This window comes from Benincasa hispida, chromosome 1, assembly GCF_009727055.1.
Source record: "Benincasa hispida cultivar B227 chromosome 1, ASM972705v1, whole genome shotgun sequence".
Lineage (NCBI taxonomy): Eukaryota > Viridiplantae > Streptophyta > Magnoliopsida > Cucurbitales > Cucurbitaceae > Benincasa > Benincasa hispida.
Window position 1 is genome coordinate 44,261,456 of NC_052349.1, and position 23,110 is coordinate 44,284,565.

The 23,110-nt window shown below is 32.3% G+C and overlaps 1 protein-coding gene across 1 annotated transcript; it reads right to left on the minus strand.

The window, feature by feature from the left end:
• Positions 1 to 1,379: 1,379 nt before the first annotated feature.
• LOC120071677 (probable calcium-binding protein CML23) lies at positions 1,380 to 2,331 on the minus strand. The gene has a single exon (XM_039024055.1). The coding sequence runs from the start codon at positions 2,226 to 2,228 to the stop codon at positions 1,749 to 1,751; it is 480 nt and encodes a 159-aa protein (XP_038879983.1). The 5' UTR covers positions 2,229 to 2,331; the 3' UTR covers positions 1,380 to 1,748.
• Positions 2,332 to 23,110: the final 20,779 nt, after the last annotated feature.

A 23,110-nucleotide genomic window follows, 5' to 3' on the forward strand; every position in this document is an offset into this window, starting at 1 on the left:
GTTTTTAGAATTTAACTAAGAATTCAAATATTTGTTTTTTTTAATCTCATGATTCGAGGAAAATGTATATGTGATTTCAAATCTTACTTTTATGCTTAAATTTTATCATAACTAAATCTTGTTTGGTTACTATTTGGTTTTTTGTTTTTATTTTTAAAAATTAAGCCTACAAAATTTTCCCAACTTCAAATTTTTTCCTTAGTTATCACTTTTTGCCAATGGCTTAAAAAATCAAACTAAAATTTAAAAACTTGTTTTTGTTTTTAAGATTTGGCTAAGAACCCAAAACCATTGTACTTGATAAAGATGTAAATCATTAGAAGAAATAGGGAAGAAATATGCTTAATTTTCAAAAACAAAAATCCAAAAACGGAATGGTTACCCATCATAGCCTAAAATAATCAAATTTTGTAGGATTTGATAGGCTTTGGAGTTAATTTACTAATTTAAATTTGTCATATTTTAATTTTCAATAAAAGAATATATAATAATTAAAGCATATATCAGTAAATCTGTAACTTTCTTTCATATCTTTGTTACCGTAAAAATACATTTATTTTAAATCTTTCTCCAACCAAAAGAAATACAAAATTTAAAATCATTCATCGAATTTCAAATGACAAGATTTAAGCTCATTTCATAAGCTTTCTTCAGGCCAGAGGAAGAGACGAAAACATGAAAACATAATTAGAAAATAGCGAAAATATAGATAATTTTAAAATTTGAAAAAATCATAGTGTTTATCTGATAATAATAAAATCCTTATCCTAAAAACTGTTACTAAATATCTGGCCTCCAAATTTATATAATCTATAAACGTCTTTTGGATTTCAAGTGAGTGTTTGAAATTTTTTTCAAAACAACCCTTGAAAAGTTTTGTTGTTAAATTCATGGACGACAAGTTCGCATATTTACATTTTTCTCCATATAAGTGTTAGAATTGTTCTCATAACCCTAAACAAAACTTGAAACACAACACAAACGATTAAGAATTTGGTTATATTTTTTTTTAATAATTTAACCTGATAAAAAAATTAAAAGAAAAACATTCTCCATTTAGTCGTTAAACATTTAAAATATTCAATTCTATATTTAATTAAGATTTTAAAAATTTCCGATGAGCCCTTAGTAAAAAAAATCTGTTATGAAAAGCGATTAGTATTTCATTAACAAATTATGAAATCTGTTATGGAATCCAAATATGTTATTAAAATATTAATTTACCGATCCGAGACATAAGCTTTCTCTTAATTAATTTAAATTTCTAAAAAAAGTTAAAGACGTAATTGAGAAGATTGAATCAATGAAGGATAAAATAGAAAAATCCAAAAGAAATTACCAAATTATGAATAATCTAAAAGATGGAAAGAATATGAATATCTTGTAAAATCAGTATTTAATTGCGTCAATAACTACATCAAATATTTCCAAATTCCACAAATTCAGCACACAAAATTTACTCCGTGAATTTCGGATTCATCAATCCGTTTCAGAAAGAGAGAAGCAGAATCGATTAGAGAGAGATATGAACTAACAATTTGTTTGTTTTGCTTTACGGATCTTCGATTAAGATCTAAAATCAGAGGAGAGAAATTCATTCTAGAGATGTTTTAGTGCCCTAAATCGGTTAAAAACAGAATCATAGACTGTACACACTAACAATCAACTGAGAATACTTGATTTCGTTTCGAAATCCTAAGCCTAACTTGATTAAATTTCTGAAACTACCTCTCTACTGCCGGAGACGACTAAGAGCGAGTCATCATCTTCTTGAATTCCTCAAAATTTACATGTCCATCACCGTCGACATCGACGGAACTAATCATCCGGCAACAATCTTTGAGGCTACATTTTTCACCAAGGCGTTTGAGAACAGAGTGCAACTCCTTAGCAGAGATTAAGCCGTTCTTATCGATATCGTACAGATCGAAAGCGTCCTGCAGATCTTTGTTACATCCGCTGGAAGACGAGGCGTCCTGATGAAACTCGGCGAACTCATCGAGGTCGATGAATCCGTCGCCGTCCTTGTCGATCTCAGACATAATGCGGCGGATCTCGTCGGTGGAGATCTTGCCGCCAAGTTCGCTGAGGGCAGCGCCGAGCTCGTTAACGGAAATCTTGCCGTCGCCGTTCTTGTCGAACTTGTTGAAGACCTTGATGACGTCGTCCATGGAGCCCAAGGAGGATCCAGGATTTGAAATTGAAAGGGAGTTGTTCTTCTTGGCCATGGGCGTGAGTGAAGATTCAGGATCAAAAGAGATCAATGGGATTTTGAAATTTGAAAACCGAGAGAAACTTTAATTTTTTATTTTTTCTATTGGTTAAGTGAGGTATTTAGGTATATATAGAGAGAGACAGGTGGAACCTTCCACGCGGTTTCCACGCGGTATTGCAGGCGGTGATCCGGAGAGTGTCAGTGTACGAATGTTACAGTATTTACTACTCTTTTTTCTCTTTTAAAAAATATCAATGTTTATTTATTAAATTTGATATTTTCACGTTTATCTGAGTTTAGGAATCAAAATCTCAGAGAAAAATCTACCAAATATTAAAAAACTAAGCCATAAATATTATAATATAAATAATCAACCTATTAACTTATTTAAAAATCATAAAATATTTATTTACAAATTTAAATTTATTTTTAAATTTTTTTTATTTTTATACTTTTTCAAAAATATCTCTCGAGATCAACATTTTATTGATATTTCTATTATTTCGATTCATCCTCTTTTTTCAAAGGTTTCATAATTGGACATTGAAACCATTTCATATGATGGGAGGCGCAGGTGTATTAGACGCATGCTATCGTGTAAAAGATGGTGCAAATACATTCCATGCTTTTTAAGGGTGTTAAAAAACCCGATAACCCAAAAAAACCGATCAACCCAACCCAATCCGTGCGGTTTGGGTTGGGTTGTGTTGGTTCATGGGTTCACCTAATATAACCCGAACCAACCCGGATTTATTATTAACTTTAGAATATATATATTTTTTATTACTTATAACACAATTGTTTATACCTATATTGATTTTAATTTTATTTAATTTCAATAAGTTTTGAATAATTTATTCTTCAACAACTAAATAAAATTTGCACTATATAAATTGAAATTGAGTTATTAATCTTAATTCAATATATGAAAATAATTAAATTAGTCTTTTACTTATTTACGTTTTGTTTCTTATTTAGAACAAAATTTTAAATAAATGATCTGATTGGTTGGATTCATTTTTTAATAAGGTTCATGCATGAACACCTCTAGTGCTCTTAACCTGGAAAAAACTTATTCAATGGTCACTGCTAACTGCTTTTGGTCCCCGATTGCTTTTTTCAATAAACATTGGTTACATTTCTTTATGTTATTTGTACCAGTAACAGATTTATGGATGAGTGCTTGAAGTCTCGATTTTATAAATATTGACGTTGATAGAAATTTTGAGAAACTACATAGAAATTGATGAAAATTGTTATAATTAGTTAACGAAACTTTGATTGTGACTTGATTATATTATAATTGACTATTTTTAATCATCGTTTCAATAAATTAAGACAACATTTAGATATTTATTATAAGTATTTGTGTAATTATTGATGCGAGAGTAAAAATTAAAAAAAAATGGAAATATAATTACAAAATAGGAAGATTTTCAAAAATAGAAAAATAAGAAAATTATTTATACAAAATAGTAAAATTTTCCACTTCTTCTACTTCTTCTTTATCGAAGTTACCCTCGCCAAGGGTTCGACAGAACTCGTATTTTCCCACGTGGGTTCTTCCAACTTGCTGGAACTCGTCGGCTTCAACCTCCCTCCGCCGCCGTCCATTTCTGATAAACCCCCCGGCTCTCTCTCTCGTTTTCTAGATCCTTCTGATTAAGACTTCTTCATCTTACAGGGTTGCCATATTTGAGACTTCACCATCCTCATATTTCTCCCTTTTCCTTCTTTAATTTAATAAGATTCTCTCTCCATTCTAATTACAAGAATCAAAATCAGGGAAAAGGCGAGAGAAGATTGGTGGAAAAAAAACGGAAATCAATGATGAGGAAAAAACTGAAAGTGTTGATTGTAAAAACCGTCGAAATCAGAGAAACCAGCCATTGAATTCGGGGAGAATCGACGGACCATATAGAAATGGAAAATGATGAAACAGACTTAAGAATAAAAAAGGAAGAAGATAAAATGGGAAGAATCCAAATGGGTTTTTTGTCAAACAGTAATAAATTCCTAAAACAACAAAAAACAAAAGAATTGAAAAAGGAAAGTGATTGATTGGATGAAGCGAGTGAAATCAGAAGAATGGAATCGAATTAGGGGAAGAAACGGAAGGCTTTGTGAAAATTTGAGATCCAAGTTACTTTAGTAAGAAAAGTCAAAGCTCCATACTTTTGTTTGGTTCTAGAATACCCATTAAGTTTCGATGTTAAGATTGATTTTACCCATGAAATTGAGTGTTAGATTTGAGTTTTGTTGCTTTTAGATAGTTTTGATAGACATTGTTATTAATGTCTACCACAGATAGATGCTAATAGAAGTTTATCAGTATCTGTTAGTGATAGAAACTAATAAAGTCTATCACTGATAGAAGTCTATCAGTATCAATAAGTGATAGAATTAATAGAAGTCTATCAGCGTCTATCAATGATAAAAACTGATAGAATTCTATCATTGATACTATTAGTAATAGAAATCGATACAAGTCTGTCACTGATAGATGTTAGATGTTGATAGAAGTCTATCAGTGTCTATCGATGATAGAAACTGATATAAGTCTATCATTAATAGAGGCTAATAGAAGTCTATCATTGATAGAGGCTAATAGAAGTCTATTAGTGTCTATCACTGATAAAAATTGATACTATAGTGATAGAAAGTGATGCAAATCTATCACAAATAGATGTTGATAGAAAGTTTTCAGTGTTTATTACTATTTTCTTTACTATTTCTATAAATAGTTTGATATTTTTTCTATATGTAAAATTGTCCTACAAAATAATATCAAATATTGGCAATTAATTACAGAATTAAGGAATACATAAAATATTTGTATATAAAATAATTGTAAATTATTTAATTATAAAATGTACATGTTGAATACCAAAAAAGATGAATTTTGAGCATCTTATATTATTGAAAATGTTGAAGATAGTTACTTGAATGAAAATGATATGACTTGTATGACCAACATGAAGGATATCAAAGAGAACCAATGAGTGGAAGCAAGATCGTTCCAAATTCATTGTGACAGAATTACAAGCATTCACAAACATACAAACTAGTTATGCATCTCTAACAAAATTGCGGCATGCTTTAGAAATTAAATACAAAAGGGAGTGAAAGAATTACTTTTGAAGAACTCTTCTTTCATAGGTCTCTCCTCACGTGAAGACTTAGATCAGCACCTCTTGTTGTCTCTACGATCGTCAACCCAATCGTCTGGTCAATCACGAACAATCTTCTCCATGAACAAGCAACCTTTCGGACACCACTATTTAGTAACCTTGGTATTCTCGGAGTGAGAATCCAGGAGGTGTGGGCTCTGTTAGATTTGGTAGAGGGAAGGAGGAAACAACGATCACTTTATACGATCAAGCAAGTGATAGAAGGATACTGTCTATCGTATAGACTGTGGTGCTTGATCGTTTAGTAAAGGAACACGATCGTTTAGTAAAACAGGTTTGACTGTTTACACGATTGTTTAGAGAAACTCGCTAGCCACGCGATCGTTTAGTAAAATGCTACATGATCATTTAGATAATAGCGCGTGTACACGATCGTTTAGACAAACACTTGAAGCAGTCGTATAGTCTCTTGTGAACTAAACGACATGTTGTGTACTCAATGAAGAGATTCAGCGATCCTCATCCAAAATGAAAACATTTTTCATTTTATCCTTCAGTTATAAAAACTTAATACAACCTCCCACTTTCACGCACGGTTAAGAAGAAACCATCGACAATTATCTCATAATTGTTTTAATTATAAATAAATATAATAACTAACTTATCATATTATATCATATTATATTTATAACCCTGTAGTTTTAATATCACATCATATGCAACATTTAAACCATAGTCCTTTTCTCATTTACTTGATATAAATCATATTTATATCATTTTTCTCTAATTAATGTATCTCATTCATCATGTCAACTATATCATATATAATTGAACCTGTTTACTCATATCATATATAATTAAACCCCCTCTTGTCGATTTGAACACTTCAAACTGATCCAAAAACTGATTCTCAACTTGAATTTATTGAGCTACCAAGGGGAGCTTATGAACCTATAACTTGAAGCTCCAACAGTACGTGAATAGCTGACTAAACTCTTTAGCCACGAGATCCACCATCTGTTAACTGTCGGGTACTCGACTAAAGACCGACAACTGCACTATTCTCACTACAGATATATTTCTGTATCCATCGGATATAATCAGTCAACAGTATGATAACCCTTCACAGATGCTCGTAAGTACATCTGGGCCAATTTGTCGTTTTGCCCTTGTAGTTACATCGAACTTCTTAAGTACCACTGATCCCTCTAATGAACAATACATCATAGTCCTACTATAATTGGACATCTCTCGGGCCATGAGAAGGTGTATGGCGCCACATCGTTCAAGCCCCGGAATCAGCCCTTAAGGAAATAATCTATCTACTTACCCCTACTTCGAGGAAGGAGTGAATTCCATCTTGTGTAGCTAAGTTCCCAACTCCCTAATCAGAAGAATCCCCAAAGTGGCAGGTTTGAGGTGGCAATGTGGCCACTCCACCCATGTAAATCAAAGAACCGCCCTAAAAGGCAGGAGTTCCCAACTCACTCATGATTAAGGTTATGTTACCTATGGTCATCCTAGTGAAGTGAAGTCTTTGTCATGAACGACGTTATATAACGAGACTATACACTTCGTGATCCGGTCTTATACAAACTCCTTCGTATAGGACACCCCCGCTCGCATGTTTCCACATGAATGATCAGGATTAGACCATTTGTAGCATGTCACAAAACTTGTTACTATCTACAAAGCGGGCCGCATCCGTAGTATCACTAGGATAAGATTTCCCTCCTATATCCATATACTACATACCATTTTCGTTATCACTTAAGGCATGATCCACTTGTATGTCTCCACATACATATTTAAGTTACAACAACAACCAAGGATCCTAGTTTATTGGTTTGTGATAAATGCAAATAAAACATCTCATGTTTCATAGACAACAGTGAAGAAAATATCTCATATTATTACATCACAAGCGTTTGTTCAATACAAGTGTTTATAAACTACAAGACTCAACGAGAGTTTAGGGCATCAACCCAACACAACATATAGACCCTGTTAGTAGATACATCTAAATAGTCGATGATCTTTCTCCTTCAAATGGATAATAGCTCTTTGATGGAAAGTTAGGCTGGAAATTGTTATGGAAGTCTTAAAAGACCATCATCAATATATGTTATTTTTCTCAAACTTGGTTTCTTGGAAATGAAAAATTTCAATGGTAAAAGAAATAAAACTCATATCAATTCAAATCTGAGGTGAAATGATGTGAAAATTCAATGCAAAATGTTTGAATGAAGTTAAAAAAAATGTGACTTTTTGAAAATGAAAATTTAGTTGGTAAAAGAAACAAAATTTACATCAATTCAATTTTGAGATAAAACATACATTGACATATGAAACTTACCTAATTGCTTAGAAAATTTGAAATGGGGGACAATCAAAATTTTCCACTATGTCTAAATTGTGATTTTTTTTTTCAAAGATATTGAATTGCAACAAAAATAAATGGATTTTACAGCCTCATGTCAAGACAACCAAAGGAATCAAGTAGAAAACATGGACAAAATATAGTTTGCAATCAACATAATATAATTTAGTGGGTAACTACAATCAATTTTATAGCTTATAAATATATTATCAAACACATTTGAAATAATGATTTAAATTAGGATTCAATTTCTGAATCTACTACCAAACACATATTTGAAAACATGAAATACAACTCTTTTTTCATTGAATCCATTGTTTTCACATTTATTTTCAAATTACCTACCAAATAAGACCATAATTAGTTAAATTATATGTTATTTTCATAATATAATATTATAGTTAATTACTAGAAATTCCATGTTTTTATTAATAATACAAGATTTCACAGTTAGAAAAACTTTGTGAGATGTCATTGAATATAACTTGAAGAATAAGATACCATGTATCATTTACAGAGTTAGTAGCTTGATCCTAACAAGACAATTGTTGAACTAGCAAAATAAACCATGTTCAGGATAGTATGAAAAGACTTCCATACTCCATTCATCTATCATGTGTTAAGTTATCATGCTTTTAAAAATATTATTGGACCTATTGACATTAATGTGGGATCCATTAATTTGTATATATATACACACACATTGTCAAGGTGATATGATATATTGCAAAAAGGAGAGGTCAAGGCACAAACTAACCATATGAGCTCACAACTAAGTAAAGAAGCAAAATAAAGGACAAACTCATATCTTGAATAAGAAGATACGAACAAAAATACAACAAAAGAAACTATCCTAGATCATTTGAAAAGTCAAACGGGTCTTGGAGGTTCACTAAGAATTTAGACTCATTAGTCACAAAGAAACAATCAACAATCAAAGGGAAGACTTCATCTTGAGAGAACAACACCGAAGGGAGAGAAGAATCTGTGGTACCTTTAGGCGACAATGACATCATAGACACCACTAAATCAACTATAGGACTAGACCTAAGGACGCATCCCTGAGCCCCTACCACAACAGAACCTTAAATCATAACAACAATTATCCCCTCAGATAGAAGGGAAAAAACCCCACAACTTGATCCTTTAGTAGGGGTAGGGAGTGAACCATCACCAACAGGAGCTAAAGGTGCTGAAGAGGAGCACCCCTTCAAACCCCCCTCCCCTACCCACACTTATCAACAAAATTATCAAAACCACCACATTTTGAATACTTATGTGGCCTACAAACATACTTTGATCTTAAAATCCTCTTTCGTAATCGAACCATCACAAAACAAGAAATCATCCTCCACTCCTACCTCAATACAAAGATGGGCAAAAGACAATTTCTGATGCTCCTTAATAGCCTTATCCATACAAATTGATTGACCAACAACATTGGGCACAACACTTAATCCCCGAGGAGTCCATAATCCCAAAGGAACTAGAAGTAGCTTCACTTATATCGATACCTGATCAAACATGATTGCCTCAGGAACAATATCAAGGACCAATTTTCTCATTAAAATACATCTTCCTCCAATATGCCAAGGACCATTAGAGATAACCCAATCCCAAGCCTCATTTTTCTGAAACTGAAAAAGAACCAAACCATCTTTCAAGATAGTAACCAATGAAATTTTCATACGACCCCACACCTTTGCAGCCAATCAAGAAATAACCTCAAAAGGAAGCCGACCCTCCACAAATTAGCCTACCAAAGAGTAATTCCACAACATAACCCCTTCAGCAACAACGTCCTCGAGTGGAATCACCACTTTTCGACCCTTTAAAATCATAAAGGGAGAGTAAAGAAGCCTCTCCTTAGAAAAAGAGGTCGAAATGAAAATGGAAGTGCAAGAGTGGACAAATCCAATCTATCAACATTCCTTAAATAATTTAGACCAGACAAAGAACCTATAGAACCATCTGAGCCCAACCTTGAAGCCATCAAACTGGCTTGCACAGGATCATGCCAACTTGAAGTCCAACACAATTAACCAATCTCAAAGAAGACCGTCTTAAACTGGATTTCTCAAACCCTACACTAGCTAGACTCATTAAACCAGTCGACCCGCGACTAACACTCACGAAAAGCATCACCGCCCAACCCAACCAGTTGGTTTGAATGAACTGTCACTAATTCTAGGGCACTCTCAATGAGCTTCTTCTTCCTTATACACCTAGGCTTACCACTTGCACCATCGGTGACACCTTCCTCCACTGCACACAACAACTGGCGCAACCTCTCAAGTCAATTAATTACTTCTCTCAACACCGAATGACTGTCACCAATAAAGAGTTATCGATATTATTTCAATAACTGTTATTGATTGTATTGAATTTGTTTTGTCTTAATAATCCTAAATCTAATAAACTAACATCCTATACTTTCTTATGAGTGTTGAGTTGTATGTGGAGACATACGGGGATCAATGTTCAAGATACAGTCTAAAGGGTCTATAGTATAGGAATAAGAATGAATACCTTATCCTGGTGACACTATGGATACGACCCACTTCGTATTTGATACAAATGCAATGATCCAATGCGTTCTTATAAGTGACATACGAGTGGGTGTATCCTATACAATTTGTTTTCATAAGACCGAGCCACGAAATAGTAACAATTTGATGTAACTCTGTTGACTAGTTAGGTTTTTATTTCAATAGGGTGACCTAGGCAACTTATCTTAATCCTGAGTGTATTATGAGCTCCTGTTCACGAGAGATTGTCCTTTGATTTATATGGGTGAGAGTGGCTAGTTCGCCAACTCAATATGCCTACCATTTTAGGGACAAGACTGAGTGGACAGCTGGAAACATAATAATACAAGATGGATTTCACTCATTCCCGACTATAGGGTAAGTAGATGAGTATTCCCTTAAGTGGTGTCTTCGGAATTTGAACAAAGAGTCCTACCCTTTTACTAGCCCGATAGAGGTTTTTGTTTAATGATTGGATCATAAACAGATTGTTCATTAGAGGAGCATAAAAACTTAAGGATAAAGAAGTAATTAAAGGGTAAAACGATAATTTTGACCCAACTGATGTTATTAGTCTATATCTGTGAACACATAAATATATCTGTAGTGAGAAGAGTGCAACTATGGGTCTTTAGTGAAGTATACCCACAGTTAACGAATATTGATTAATGTGGTTAATGAGTTTAGCCAATTAATCTTATATCGTTGGAGCTCCTGATTTGTAGGTCCATTAGATCCCCTTCCTAGTTCGTAAAGGGTGTTGAGATAATTATTTCTCAAATAGAGTTTGAAATGTTCAAATTCACTTAGAAAAATAGTATAATGTATGATGATACATTATAATAAAAAATTTATATTTTAATTAAACTTTATAATATAAATTTAATTTTCGATATGATACAAAATTAATTTATGAGAGAATTAAATATTTGAAGGAGTTCAAATATTAATTTAATATGAATTGGAATCATATTAAAACTATAGGTTAAAATTAATGCATATTAGATGCACATTAAAACTATAGGTTATCAGAGAAATACAACTGAATATGATTCAAATGTAGGTTGAATTAAATATGTGATATTTAATTTAGTAATCAATTAATTGGAAGATTAATTAATTATTTAATTTGATTTGATTTAATTGAATTAATACTATAGGTTATGTGAGAGATGTTCATTTAAATATGATTTAAATGGATTTATTAATTAAATTAGATTTAACTAATAATTAATTAATTAATTATTATTTTATTTTATTAAATTAAATAATAATAAAAATAACTCCCATATGTGAGAGTTATAAAAAAAGAACATGGATTATTGCCCACGCTTGACAGTTTTTCTCTCTCTCCAATAGGCTATCATGCATGATATACCTGAGAGATGAAGAAGTTTTTTTGAAGAAGAAGATCAATCACAGAAAGTGATTTGGTGAAAAAATTCTCTATGAAATTTTCTCATTTTTCCAATTTGAGATTGGTTCCCATAAACCAATAATCTTAATTTCTCAGAGAATAGAAAGGTTCCCAAGTGGTGGTGTTCGTGTATTCCATCCCAAGGAGAACTGGTCTTTTCATCTGAGTCGTCAATGAAAGTAAGTGCATTTTTCATTCTTTGTAAGATTAAATTCCCAAAACATAAAGCATGCTTAACCTAATTTATACAGTAAGTTGAATTTTGTGCTGGTTGGCTTGGTTCACAGTTTTGGGTTCAATTTTGTGCTTAATTGGCATGCTTAACCGATTCGGGTGGTTCAAGCTGGTTGGGTTCAATTTTGTGCTGGGTTGGCTTGGTTCACAGTTTTGGGGTCTGGTTCGAAGCGGTTCGGGTTGGTCTAGTCCAGTTCTGGAGCGACAGAAGCTATTTTTAGGATAAGTTTTGCAAAGTTAATGTAATTTATTGCTTTACTTTATCATAGGGGCCAATTTACGAGTGCATTGCTATTTAAATACTTTATGTTGTCATTTAAATAAATGTCACCAATTTGTTTTTTGAAAATAGATATTTGTTTTTTGAAAACTTATACATTGTTCCTAAAATTAAAAGGAACCTTGTATATATTTCATGTTTAATTTAACAAATATACTCAATTTCCTTTTCTACTAATGAATCGTCCATTATGAAAAATGGTGTACTTCTTTTGCTAAATAGAAAACAATTTGTATGTGTTAAGACCAACTAAAGCAAAAACACTGTGAAATCATGAGATGTTTAAAACTACTAACACTCAAACAGAAAGGCAAAGAATTTCTCCAAGTAACAACAATACCATCTTTGGTATTTGAGATTAGGTCACATAAATCTCGATAGGATCGAGAGATCGGTAAATAATGGACTTTTAAGTGGGTTAAAAGATGATTCATTACCTCCATGTGAATCTTATCTTGAGGGAAAGATGATTAAAAGTCCTTTTAGTGGAAAAGGTTATAGAGCTAAAGAGCCCTTTGTTGGGATTGGTGTCCTAAATCTCTTGTAATCTCGTAATATGTAAACTTTGTATAAACATATTGTTGTTAATAAAATAAGTATTGTTTTATAATTATATACTCAATCCAATAAACTAAGATCTGGGGTTATTTCATGTAATTTGAATAAACGAGCAATTTATGAAGGGTCATCACACTGTTGTTTGGTTATATCCAATGGATACATAAATTTATCTATAGTACGAAAAGTGCAGTTGTCGGTCTTTAGTGGAATGACCGGCAGTTAATGGATGTTGGGTAATTTAATTAAAGAGTTTAATTAATTATCCGAGTAACATTGGAGCTTCAATCTACAGGTCCATAAGGTCCCCTCTATAGCTTAACATGGATTTAATTGAGAATTATTGGATTAATTTGAAGTGTTCAAATTAATCGAGGGAATTAATTATATATGATATAATTAATTAAATTATTTATATATGAGATATATAATATAATGTATTTGATACATTATAAATTAAGGTAATTTGAGAGGAATTTGAATATGATTCAAATACTAATTATATGAATGAGATTCATGTAATTAAATTTAATATATATAATATATAATATATATATATATATATATATATATTAATCCAATTTAAATTAATTAAAAGGAAAGAGTTACAACTCGCTCCCTCCATTTTCTCTCATTTAATTATGTGGGTTGAAAAAGAATGTGGAGGAGTTTCATCTTCTTCCTTAATGCTCTCTGAGAGAATGGTTCTCTCTGAAAAGAATCATACAAAGAAGAAAATTGCTTCTCCTCCCCCTCCTCCTCTCCATCTCATTCCCTCTTCCAAGGATTCAAGTAAAGCCCACAACTCTGGCTTGAATCCTTTGTCCTAAGAGAATACAGAGGGTTCTCAAGTGGTGGTGTCCGTTCTGAAGAAGGAGATCCGCGTGGAGGAGTTCTGTTCGTGGCTTGTACGAAGGAGTTCTTGAAGAAATGATTCTTCAAAGGTAAGGGTTTCTAAAACCCTAAGTGTTTTTTTTAAATATGTTGTAATTTAAGTAAATGCATATCCTGTTCTTATTTACTGTAAAACTTATATTCAATGAAAAATGGAATTTAGGTCAATCTTGCTTCTGTTCAAAGGATCTTTATCGAAAATTTCCTTCACCCTTATAGCTCGTACATTTGAATCTCTGTGGTCCAATGAATGTAAAAGCTCGAGGAGGGTACGAATACTTCATCTCTTTTATAGATGATTCGAGGTATGGTTACTTATACCTAATAGAACATAAGTATGAAGTCCTTAAAAAGTTCAAGGAGTGTAAGGTTGAAGTTAAAAACCTGTTAGGAAAAACGATTAAAACACTTTGATCTGATCAGGGTTAAGAGTACATGGATTTAAAATTCTAGGACTATAGGATAGAACATGGAATCCAATCCTAACTCTCAACACCTGGTATACATCAGTAGAATAGTGTATCAAAAAGGAGAAATAGAACCTTTTTAGACATGGTTCATTCAATGATGAGTTATGCTCAATTGTTTAGCTTGATTTGGGGTATGCAGTAGAGACTGCAGTTCACATCTTGAACAATGTTCCCTTGAAAAGTGTTTCAGAAAAACCTTTCGAGTTATGAAGGGGGCGTAAACCTAGTTTGCGCTACTTCAGAATCTGGGTTGTCCTACACATGTGCTAGTGACAAATCGTAAGAAATTAGAACCTTGTTCAAGATTATGTCAATTTGTTGGTTATCTTAAGGAAACGAGAGGTGGTATTTTCTACGACCCACAAGAAAACAAGGTATTTGTATCGACAAATACTACATTTTGGGAGGAAGACCACATGAGAGATCATAAACCACGGAGTAAATAAATATTAAATGAAGCTACTGAAGAGTCAACAAGAGTTGTTGATGAAATTGGTCCTTCATCAAGAGTTAATGAAAAAGCTAGCACTTTAGGTCAGTCTCGTCCTTCTCAAACATTGAGGGTGCCTCAACGCAGTGGGAGGATTGTATCACAACTTGATCGTTACTTGGGTTTAACTAAAAATCAGATTGTCATATCAGATGATGGTGTTGAGGATCCATTATCCTATAAGTAGGTAATGAATGACGTAGACAAGAACTAATTGGTCAAAGCCATGGACCTTGAAATGGAGTCTGTGTACTTCAATTCAGTATGGAAACTTTTAGATCTACCTGAAGGGGTTAAACCATAGCGTGTAAATAGATCTATAAGAGAAAGAGAGATGTAATTGGAAAGGTACAAACCTTCAGAGCTAGACTTGTAGCAAAGGGTTATACCTAGAAGGAAGGAGTTGACTATGAGGAAATTCTTTTCCCTAATACTATGCTTAAGTTTATAATAATTCTCTTGTTCATAGCCATTATGACTATGAGATATGGCAAATGGATGTCCAGATTGCTTTTCTAAATGGTAATCTTGAAGAGAACATCTTTATGTCTCAGCCCAAGAGGTTCATAGGTCAAAGTCAGGAGCAAAAAATTTGCGAGCTGAATCAATCCATTTATGGGTTGAAGCAGGCATCCAGATCTTAGAACATTAGATTTGATACTACGCTCAAATCCTTTAGTTTTGACTAAAACGTTGATGAACCTTGTGTCTACAAGAAAATCATCAACGTTAAAGTAGCTTCTTGGTAATTTTATGTGGATGATATCCTACTTATTGAAAATGATGTAGGGTACCTTACTGATGTTAAAAACGGGTTAACAGCCCAATTCCAAATGAAGGATTTGGGAGAGGCACAGTATGTTCTAAGATGCAAATCATTAGGAATCATAAGAATAGAACGTTGGCTTTGCTCAAGTAACTTGCCCGATATTTGATGCAGAACTCTAAGAAGCGTTTATTACCTTTCAGACACAGGGTTCACTTGTCTAAGGAACAGTGTCCTAAGACACCTCAAGAAGTTGGGGATATGAGACGTATTCTCCGTGCCTTAACTGTGGGCAGCCTAATGTATGTTATGCTCTACACTAAGCTAGACATTTGTTATGCAGTGGGAATAGTCAGTAGGTACAAGTCTAATCTAGGGTTAGACTACTGAACTTCGATTAAGAGCACTCAAGTATCTTAGGAGAACGAAGGACTACGTCCTGGTATATGGAGCTAAGGATTTGATCCTTATGGATACACCAATTCTAATGTCCAAATTGACAAGGATTCTAGGAAATCCACGCCAGGATCAGTGTTTACCCTGAATGCGTGAGTTGTAGTATGATGTAGTAGAAGGAACCGTGAGGTCCAATGCGGAAGTGGGATCATTCCCAAATTTCAATTTTGCAAAATTAAAATACAGAGAACATAAATTATGTATAATCACATTTTTTACAGCATGTTTTGAAAGGAAAAAGAAGAGTTTAGATTCTACCCTAGAAGAACAAATTAATCTTTGTGAAAACCCTTTCTCGATCCGATTACTAACACTTCTATCTCCAAAAACCCGCAGCAATCTAAATGGCCGCTACTACAAGAAAACCTCCTGTATTCTCCTTAGGAAATAGGAATAAGCAGAAGTGTGTGACTTTGCTATCTTTTGGATGAGGGAAGAAATTTTGAGAGGAAAAATAATTTTACTGGGAGAATGCTTCTAGGAAAATCACACAACCCTCTGTGTAGAAAACTACTGTCAAGAAGAAGAATAATAACGTAAAAACCAAATCTTCCCTTCCACGATTGATTGAGGAGAGAAAATAGGGGGAGGAAGTTATAACTCCCTCCTAAATTAAATTTAAAAAACTTTAATTTCATAAGATATATATATATGTAATATTAAACTATATGTTATATCAATATAACATATAACATATAATTTTTATATAGTATCAAATAAAATATAACTTATAGTCCGAATTTCTCTCAATAATGTGTGGTATTTAATATAAATAAAATTTATATTAAATTTAATTATATGAATCCAATTCACATAATTAATATTTTAAACATATTCAAATATTTAATTCCTCTAAAAATAAATTATATATTATAATATATCAAATACATTATATTAATTATATCACATATAATTAATTTAAATTAATTATATCATATATAATTAATTCTCTCAATTAATTTGAACAATTCAAATTAATCCAAAATTAATTATCAATAATCCCTGTTGAGCTATAAAGAGGACTTTGTGGACCTGTAGATTGAAGTTCCAATGGTACTCGGTTAATTAAACTCCTTTAATTAAATGATCTAATATCAATTAACTGTCGATCACTCCAAAAGACCGACAGTTGCACTCTTCGCACTACAGATATATTTATGTGTCTATTGGATATAACTAGTCAACAGTGCGATGACCCTTCACAAAGTGTTCGTAAGTACAACTAGGTCAAAATTACCGTTTTGCCTCTGTAGTTACATTTAACTCCTTAAGTACTACTGACCCCTCTAATGAACAATAAGTCATAGTTCAACTATGACCAAACCCATTTGGGGCCAAAAGAGGTGTGGTGCCACATTATTCAAGCCCCAAAATCAGTTCTTAAGGGAGAAATCTATCTACTTACCCCGACATTAGGGAAGAAGGGAATTCCATCTTGTGTAGTTGTGTTTCCAACTCCCCAATCAAACGAATCCCCAAAATAGTAGGCCTATTGAGTCGGCGATCTGGCCACTATCACCCATACAAATCAAAGGATCACCTTCATAGGCAAGAGTTCACAACTTACTCAGGATTCAGTTAGGTCATGTCACCTATGGCCATCCTGGTGAAGTCTAAGTCTCTATTATTAACGGTGTTATATAATGAGACTATTTTTGTGGTCTGGTCTTATACAAACCCCTTTGTATAGAACATTCCCGCTCACATGTCTTCACATGAAAGATCAAGATCAGATCATTCGTAGCACTTTACAACAATTGTATTATCTACAAAGTGAGTTGTATTCATAGTGTCACTAGGATAAGGTACCCAGCCTTATCCATCTACTATAGACCATTTAGGTTATCACTTAAACATGATCCACCTGTATGTCTCTACATACATGCTTAAGCTACAAAAGATAACTTCGAATGTTAGTTTATTGGTTTTGTGAGTTAATGCTACTAAATGTCGAATAAAATACCTCAGATTTTATTAAATAAATAAATCGTTTGTACATTACAATTACAAACTACATGACCCACGAGATTTAGGACATCAACCCTAACAGTAGCATCAAGCAATGATGCATTGCATACCTGTCTCTTATACACATCTAGATGTGTATAAGAGACAGGGCTTGGGAAGTTCCTAAGTGATTTGGAAGTCGTTCCAAATATGGACTTGTCTATCACCTTATACTGTAACAACAGGGGGGCAGTAGCCAACTCTAAAGAGCCTTGCAGCCACAAATGAGGAAAATATATTGAGAGAAAATATTACCTGATACGGGAGATTGTGCAGCGAGGAGATGTGATCATCACAAAGATCGCTTCGGAGCACAACATCTAATCTATTCACAAAGGCTCTCTTGACTTAAGTGCTCGAGGTTCATCTAGAGAGTCTAGGTCGAGACATGTACATTGTATAATCTAGGACAAGTGGAAGATGTGTAATGGGTATATGGATACCCTAGTTTATTATATTTGTGTATTTACCATTCCTATTGTTTTGCGTTATTAATATTATGTACATCCCAATAATTAACCCCACATCCACCTTAAAGGCAAACCCTTCCCCCTCAACAACTATCAGAGGAAATACGATCACTGAAGAATGAAACTCATCCTCCTTTAAATCTCTACTTGACGCCCCAACCAAAACCGATAAGCTCTTAGAAATAAAAAAATCCCTCTCACCTAAAGAACGATGCTTGACCATAGCCACCGACACATATAAGCAAATAGATAGTTTTCTTTGGCCTCACTACCACATGCCTTTAGGACAACCCACAACGAGATCCATAAACTCCTTGACGGAAGACCACATAAATAGAGACTTGCATAAATTCATGCATGATAACTGCCAAAAGCTTGCACGATACCATAAGATGAGATCCACTATGAGATCCACGAAACGTTGGCAAGTAGCCCCATGAAGACTTGCACAACAACGAAATCCCTTGACCCACAAAGGCAATGCCTAGGTTTTCTCCATCACACAAGGCAGTCAAAAATTAATTATCTCATTCATCTTATAATTCATCGGAGTCTATTAATATTTATAAGAACAAATTTATATTGTGAATAAAAGCAATGTGGTACTCTAATCAAACTAGGAAATTTTCCTTCTTAGACCTCAATTTAAAATTTAAATTGAAATGAAGCTTCACTTTTGAGAAATTAAAAGCTATCCATTTTTAGGAGAGCATTTACTTTCTTATTGCTAATATTAATTGTGAAATTAAATGCAACAAACTAATTTTGCAACAAACCTTTCTAAGAGAGAAAAGTAGTAACTACATGCAACGAATCTATTGGTATCCATAGAAGTGATCTAACATTTTCTTCTTCTTCTTTTTCAACTTCAACATAGTGAAGAGTGCAAATCAAACTTATAATAGTTGAGAACATATGCTTTAAACAGTCGAGTTATGCTTAAATTGACAATTATTGTTATATGATGTTTTTAAAATAAATGTCATCTAAATGTTTTGACATTTTCTTTATTTACTTTCTTATAGTTGATAAATGTTAAAATTGAATTATGATAAACTTAGATCACATATAAACTACGTAAATGATTGGAAATTTATTGAGAAAAAATTAAGAGAGAGAAATTCCTAATCTCTCTTTTAAATTTATAAAAATTGGTTAAAATTTTGACTTCTCTTTTTTTCGGAGGATCATTTTTCTCTTCTATCAATCTTCTCTGATTCACTAAGCATTATGTAGTGTACGTTTATCATTAAGAAATTGTAACCTTCACACCACAAATGAGGGACTAATTAAAAATATATAAATACCTAAGGGATTAAATTGAAAAAAAGTACTCAAACATCAAATACCAAAGTATATATTTACGCCGAAAAAGATAATAAAAAAAGTCGAGGAAAATCTATGTTATTATTGGACATATTGAAATTACTAATGTAAAAGAAATAAAATAAAAAAAATCGATGGGATATCAAATATGTTATTGTGTAGATAAAAGCTAAACCAAATCAAAACCAATGACCCAAAAATCCAACTTAAGGTATTGAGATTGATTATTTTAAAAACGCGTTTGGATTGACTTAAGAAAAAAATATTTTAAATATTTTTTTATTATTTAAACATTTTTTATAAAAATTGTTGAAAATACACTTCAAAAGTTATTTTAAGTGATAGCTAAATACTCTAATTTTTTTCAAAATGATTTACTTTTTAAATTAAACACTTCAAAATGCATTCCAAACACAACTAAGAATTTTCTTTTGTATAAAATTTGTGAATCTATCAACTAAAATCACTTTTTAAAATACATTTGTACTTTCTCCCCTTCTTTCTATAGTTCTACTAACTTTTAAAAGTAGATTTTTATGCCAATTTTTGAAAAAAATTCAATTTGTTGTAAATTTGAGGAGCACAACGAGAACACAGATATGAAGAAAATATAATATAATAATAATATGTAATAAAATAAATTGATATTAAAATAAATAAAACATAATATATAAATAAAAAATAAAATAAAATAACAAAGTATGAAATAAGAAATTTCTCTAAAATCTCCACTTTCTCCAATTTCCATGATTTTGTCCAATACGTGTGTCTTCCAAAACCCACCAAATGACACTATTAATAGGCAATTTGGCAAGTAGAAGGTAAATTACATGGACACTAATAATGTGTAATGTTGAGACATATGGATAACACTTTGGAAAATGATGGCATGACACATGGTTAATAGACACTAAGCATGAGTCTCTAATGAACATCTATTATCATAATATTTATAATACTCCCTCTTAGATGCCATTATATATATGAAATATGTCTCGTTAAAATCTTATTAGGAAAAAAAACTAATAGAAAAAAAATCCTAGTGAAGGGAAAATAGTACATATTTCATATAATTTATACTCCTAAAAAATATATCTACTCTCTCTCATAGAAACATCACTTGAGATCTTTGATTTGCCGCATTCCAACATTGTGCACCAGTTTTTCAAACATTGCAGTAGGTAATGCCTTTGTAAATAAGTCTATCAGGTTATCTTCCGAACAAATTTGTTGTACAGTGATATCACCATTTTCTTTAAGATCACGAGTGTAGAAAAGCTTTGGTGAAATATGCTTTGTTCTATCTCCTTTAATATATCCTCTTTTGATTTGTGATATGCATGATGTGTTGTTTTCGTATAATATTGTTGGAAGATTTTTATTAAAAGAAAAACCACAAGTTTCACGAATGTGTTGAGTCATTCATATTAGCCATACACATTCTCGATTAGCCTCGTAAATTGCAAGAATTTCAGCATGATTTGAGGAAGTAGCCGTTATGGTCTGTTTCACTGACCGTCACGATACAACAGTTCCTCCAAATGCTAATAGATAACCTATTTGAGATCTAGCTTTGTGTGGATCAAATAAATATCAAGAATCTACATAATCAACTAGATCTAAATTTGATTTATTTGAATAAAACAAACTCATATCAATCATTCCTCAGAGATAACGGACTATATGCTTAATTATGTTCCAATGTCTTTTTATTGGAGAAGAATTATATCTTGCTAATAAATTTATTAAATATGCAATACCTGGTCTTATATTATTAGCAAGATACATAAGTGTACCAATTGCATTAAGATATGGTACTTCAAGACCTAAGTAGTTTTTCATTATCATCTTGGGGTCGAAATATATATTTCCTCACATCTAATGAACAAACTTCCATTGGAATGTTCAATGGATATGTTTTATCCATATAAAACCTTTTCAAAACTTTTCATGTATAAGTTGACTGATGAACAAATATCCTATCTGCTAAATGCTCAATTTGCAAACCTACAAAATTTTATCTTTTCGAGATCTTTCATCTCAAATTCTTTCTTAAAATATTCTATTGCCTTTGAAAGCTCTTCAGAAGTTTCAATTATATTTAAATCATCAACATATACAATTATAATATCAAATCCTGTATATGATTTCTTTATAAACACATGGATATATTGGATTGTTTTGATATCCTTCTTTCAATAAATATCCACTCAGGTGATTCTGCTACATTCGTCCTGATTGTTTCAATCCATATAGCAATCTTTGTAACTTTATTGAATACAATTCCCGGGAATTTGATTTATATGTTTCAAGTACATTAAAAACTTCTGAGATTCTCATATAAATATCATTATCAAGAGATCCATATAAATATGTTGTGATTACATCCATAAGATGCATGTTCAGATTTTCATATTCTGTCAAACCAATTAAATATCTTAGTGTAGTTGCATCTACCATCGGAGAATATGTCTCCTCATAATCAATATCAGGTCTTTGTGAGAAACCTTGTGCAACTAGTCTTGCTTTATATCTTGTGACCACATTAATTTCATTTATTTTTCTCACAAATACTCACGTGTATCCCATAGGTTTTACACCTTTTGGTATTCGAACTATTGATCCGAACATGACATTTTGAAAGTGAGTTTAATTCTCCATCGATTGCTTCTTTCCACTGAAGCCAATCTTTTCTATGTCGACATTCTTCAACAGATTTTGGTTCAGGATCCTCACTTTTAGATATAATATCAATAGCAACATTATACGCAAAAATGTTGTCAATAACTACATTAGTTTGGTTCCATCTTTTTCTTGCATGACATAGTTTATTGAAATCTTATTTTTATTTTTAGGTATTTCACCTTCCTCACTAGTCATATCAAGGATTTCTTCATGTGTATTTATATTCTCAACCAAGTCTTTTTTACTATTAATTATTTTTCTTCTTTGGGGATTTTTATCTTTGAAACCCATTGGTCTACCACGCTTCTGGTGTGTTCCAGACTCATTAGTGACAACTTGCTGTGTTGGGATATCTATATTTGATGGAACATTTGTCGTTGGTATATGTAATTTAGTTACTTTCTTTGCATATAGTAATTGATTTGTTATATTTTGCAAATGAATTATTTTCTAAACTTTAAATTCACATTGATCTGTATGAGGATTTAAATGAGATAATAACGATGCATTCCATGTAATTTCTTTTTCCAACTTCTTAATTCCTCCAACTAATGTTGAAAATTTTACCTCATTAAAATGACAAACAACAAATCGTGTAGTAAATACATCACCTGTTAGGGGTTCAAGATATTTGATAATTGATGATGAATCATATCCAATATATATTCCTTACCTTCTTTGAAGACTCATCTTAGTATGTTGTGGTAGAGCAATTGGAACATATACTGCACATTCAAAAATTCTCAGATGGAAAATATTTGGTGTGATCCAGACTCATTGTGACAACTTGCTGGGTCGGGATA

Coding starts and splice junctions, on each gene's coding strand:
- LOC120071677 (XM_039024055.1), bottom strand. CDS start 2,228: ATGGCCAAGAAGAACAACTCCCTTTCAATTTCAAATCCTGGATCCTCC.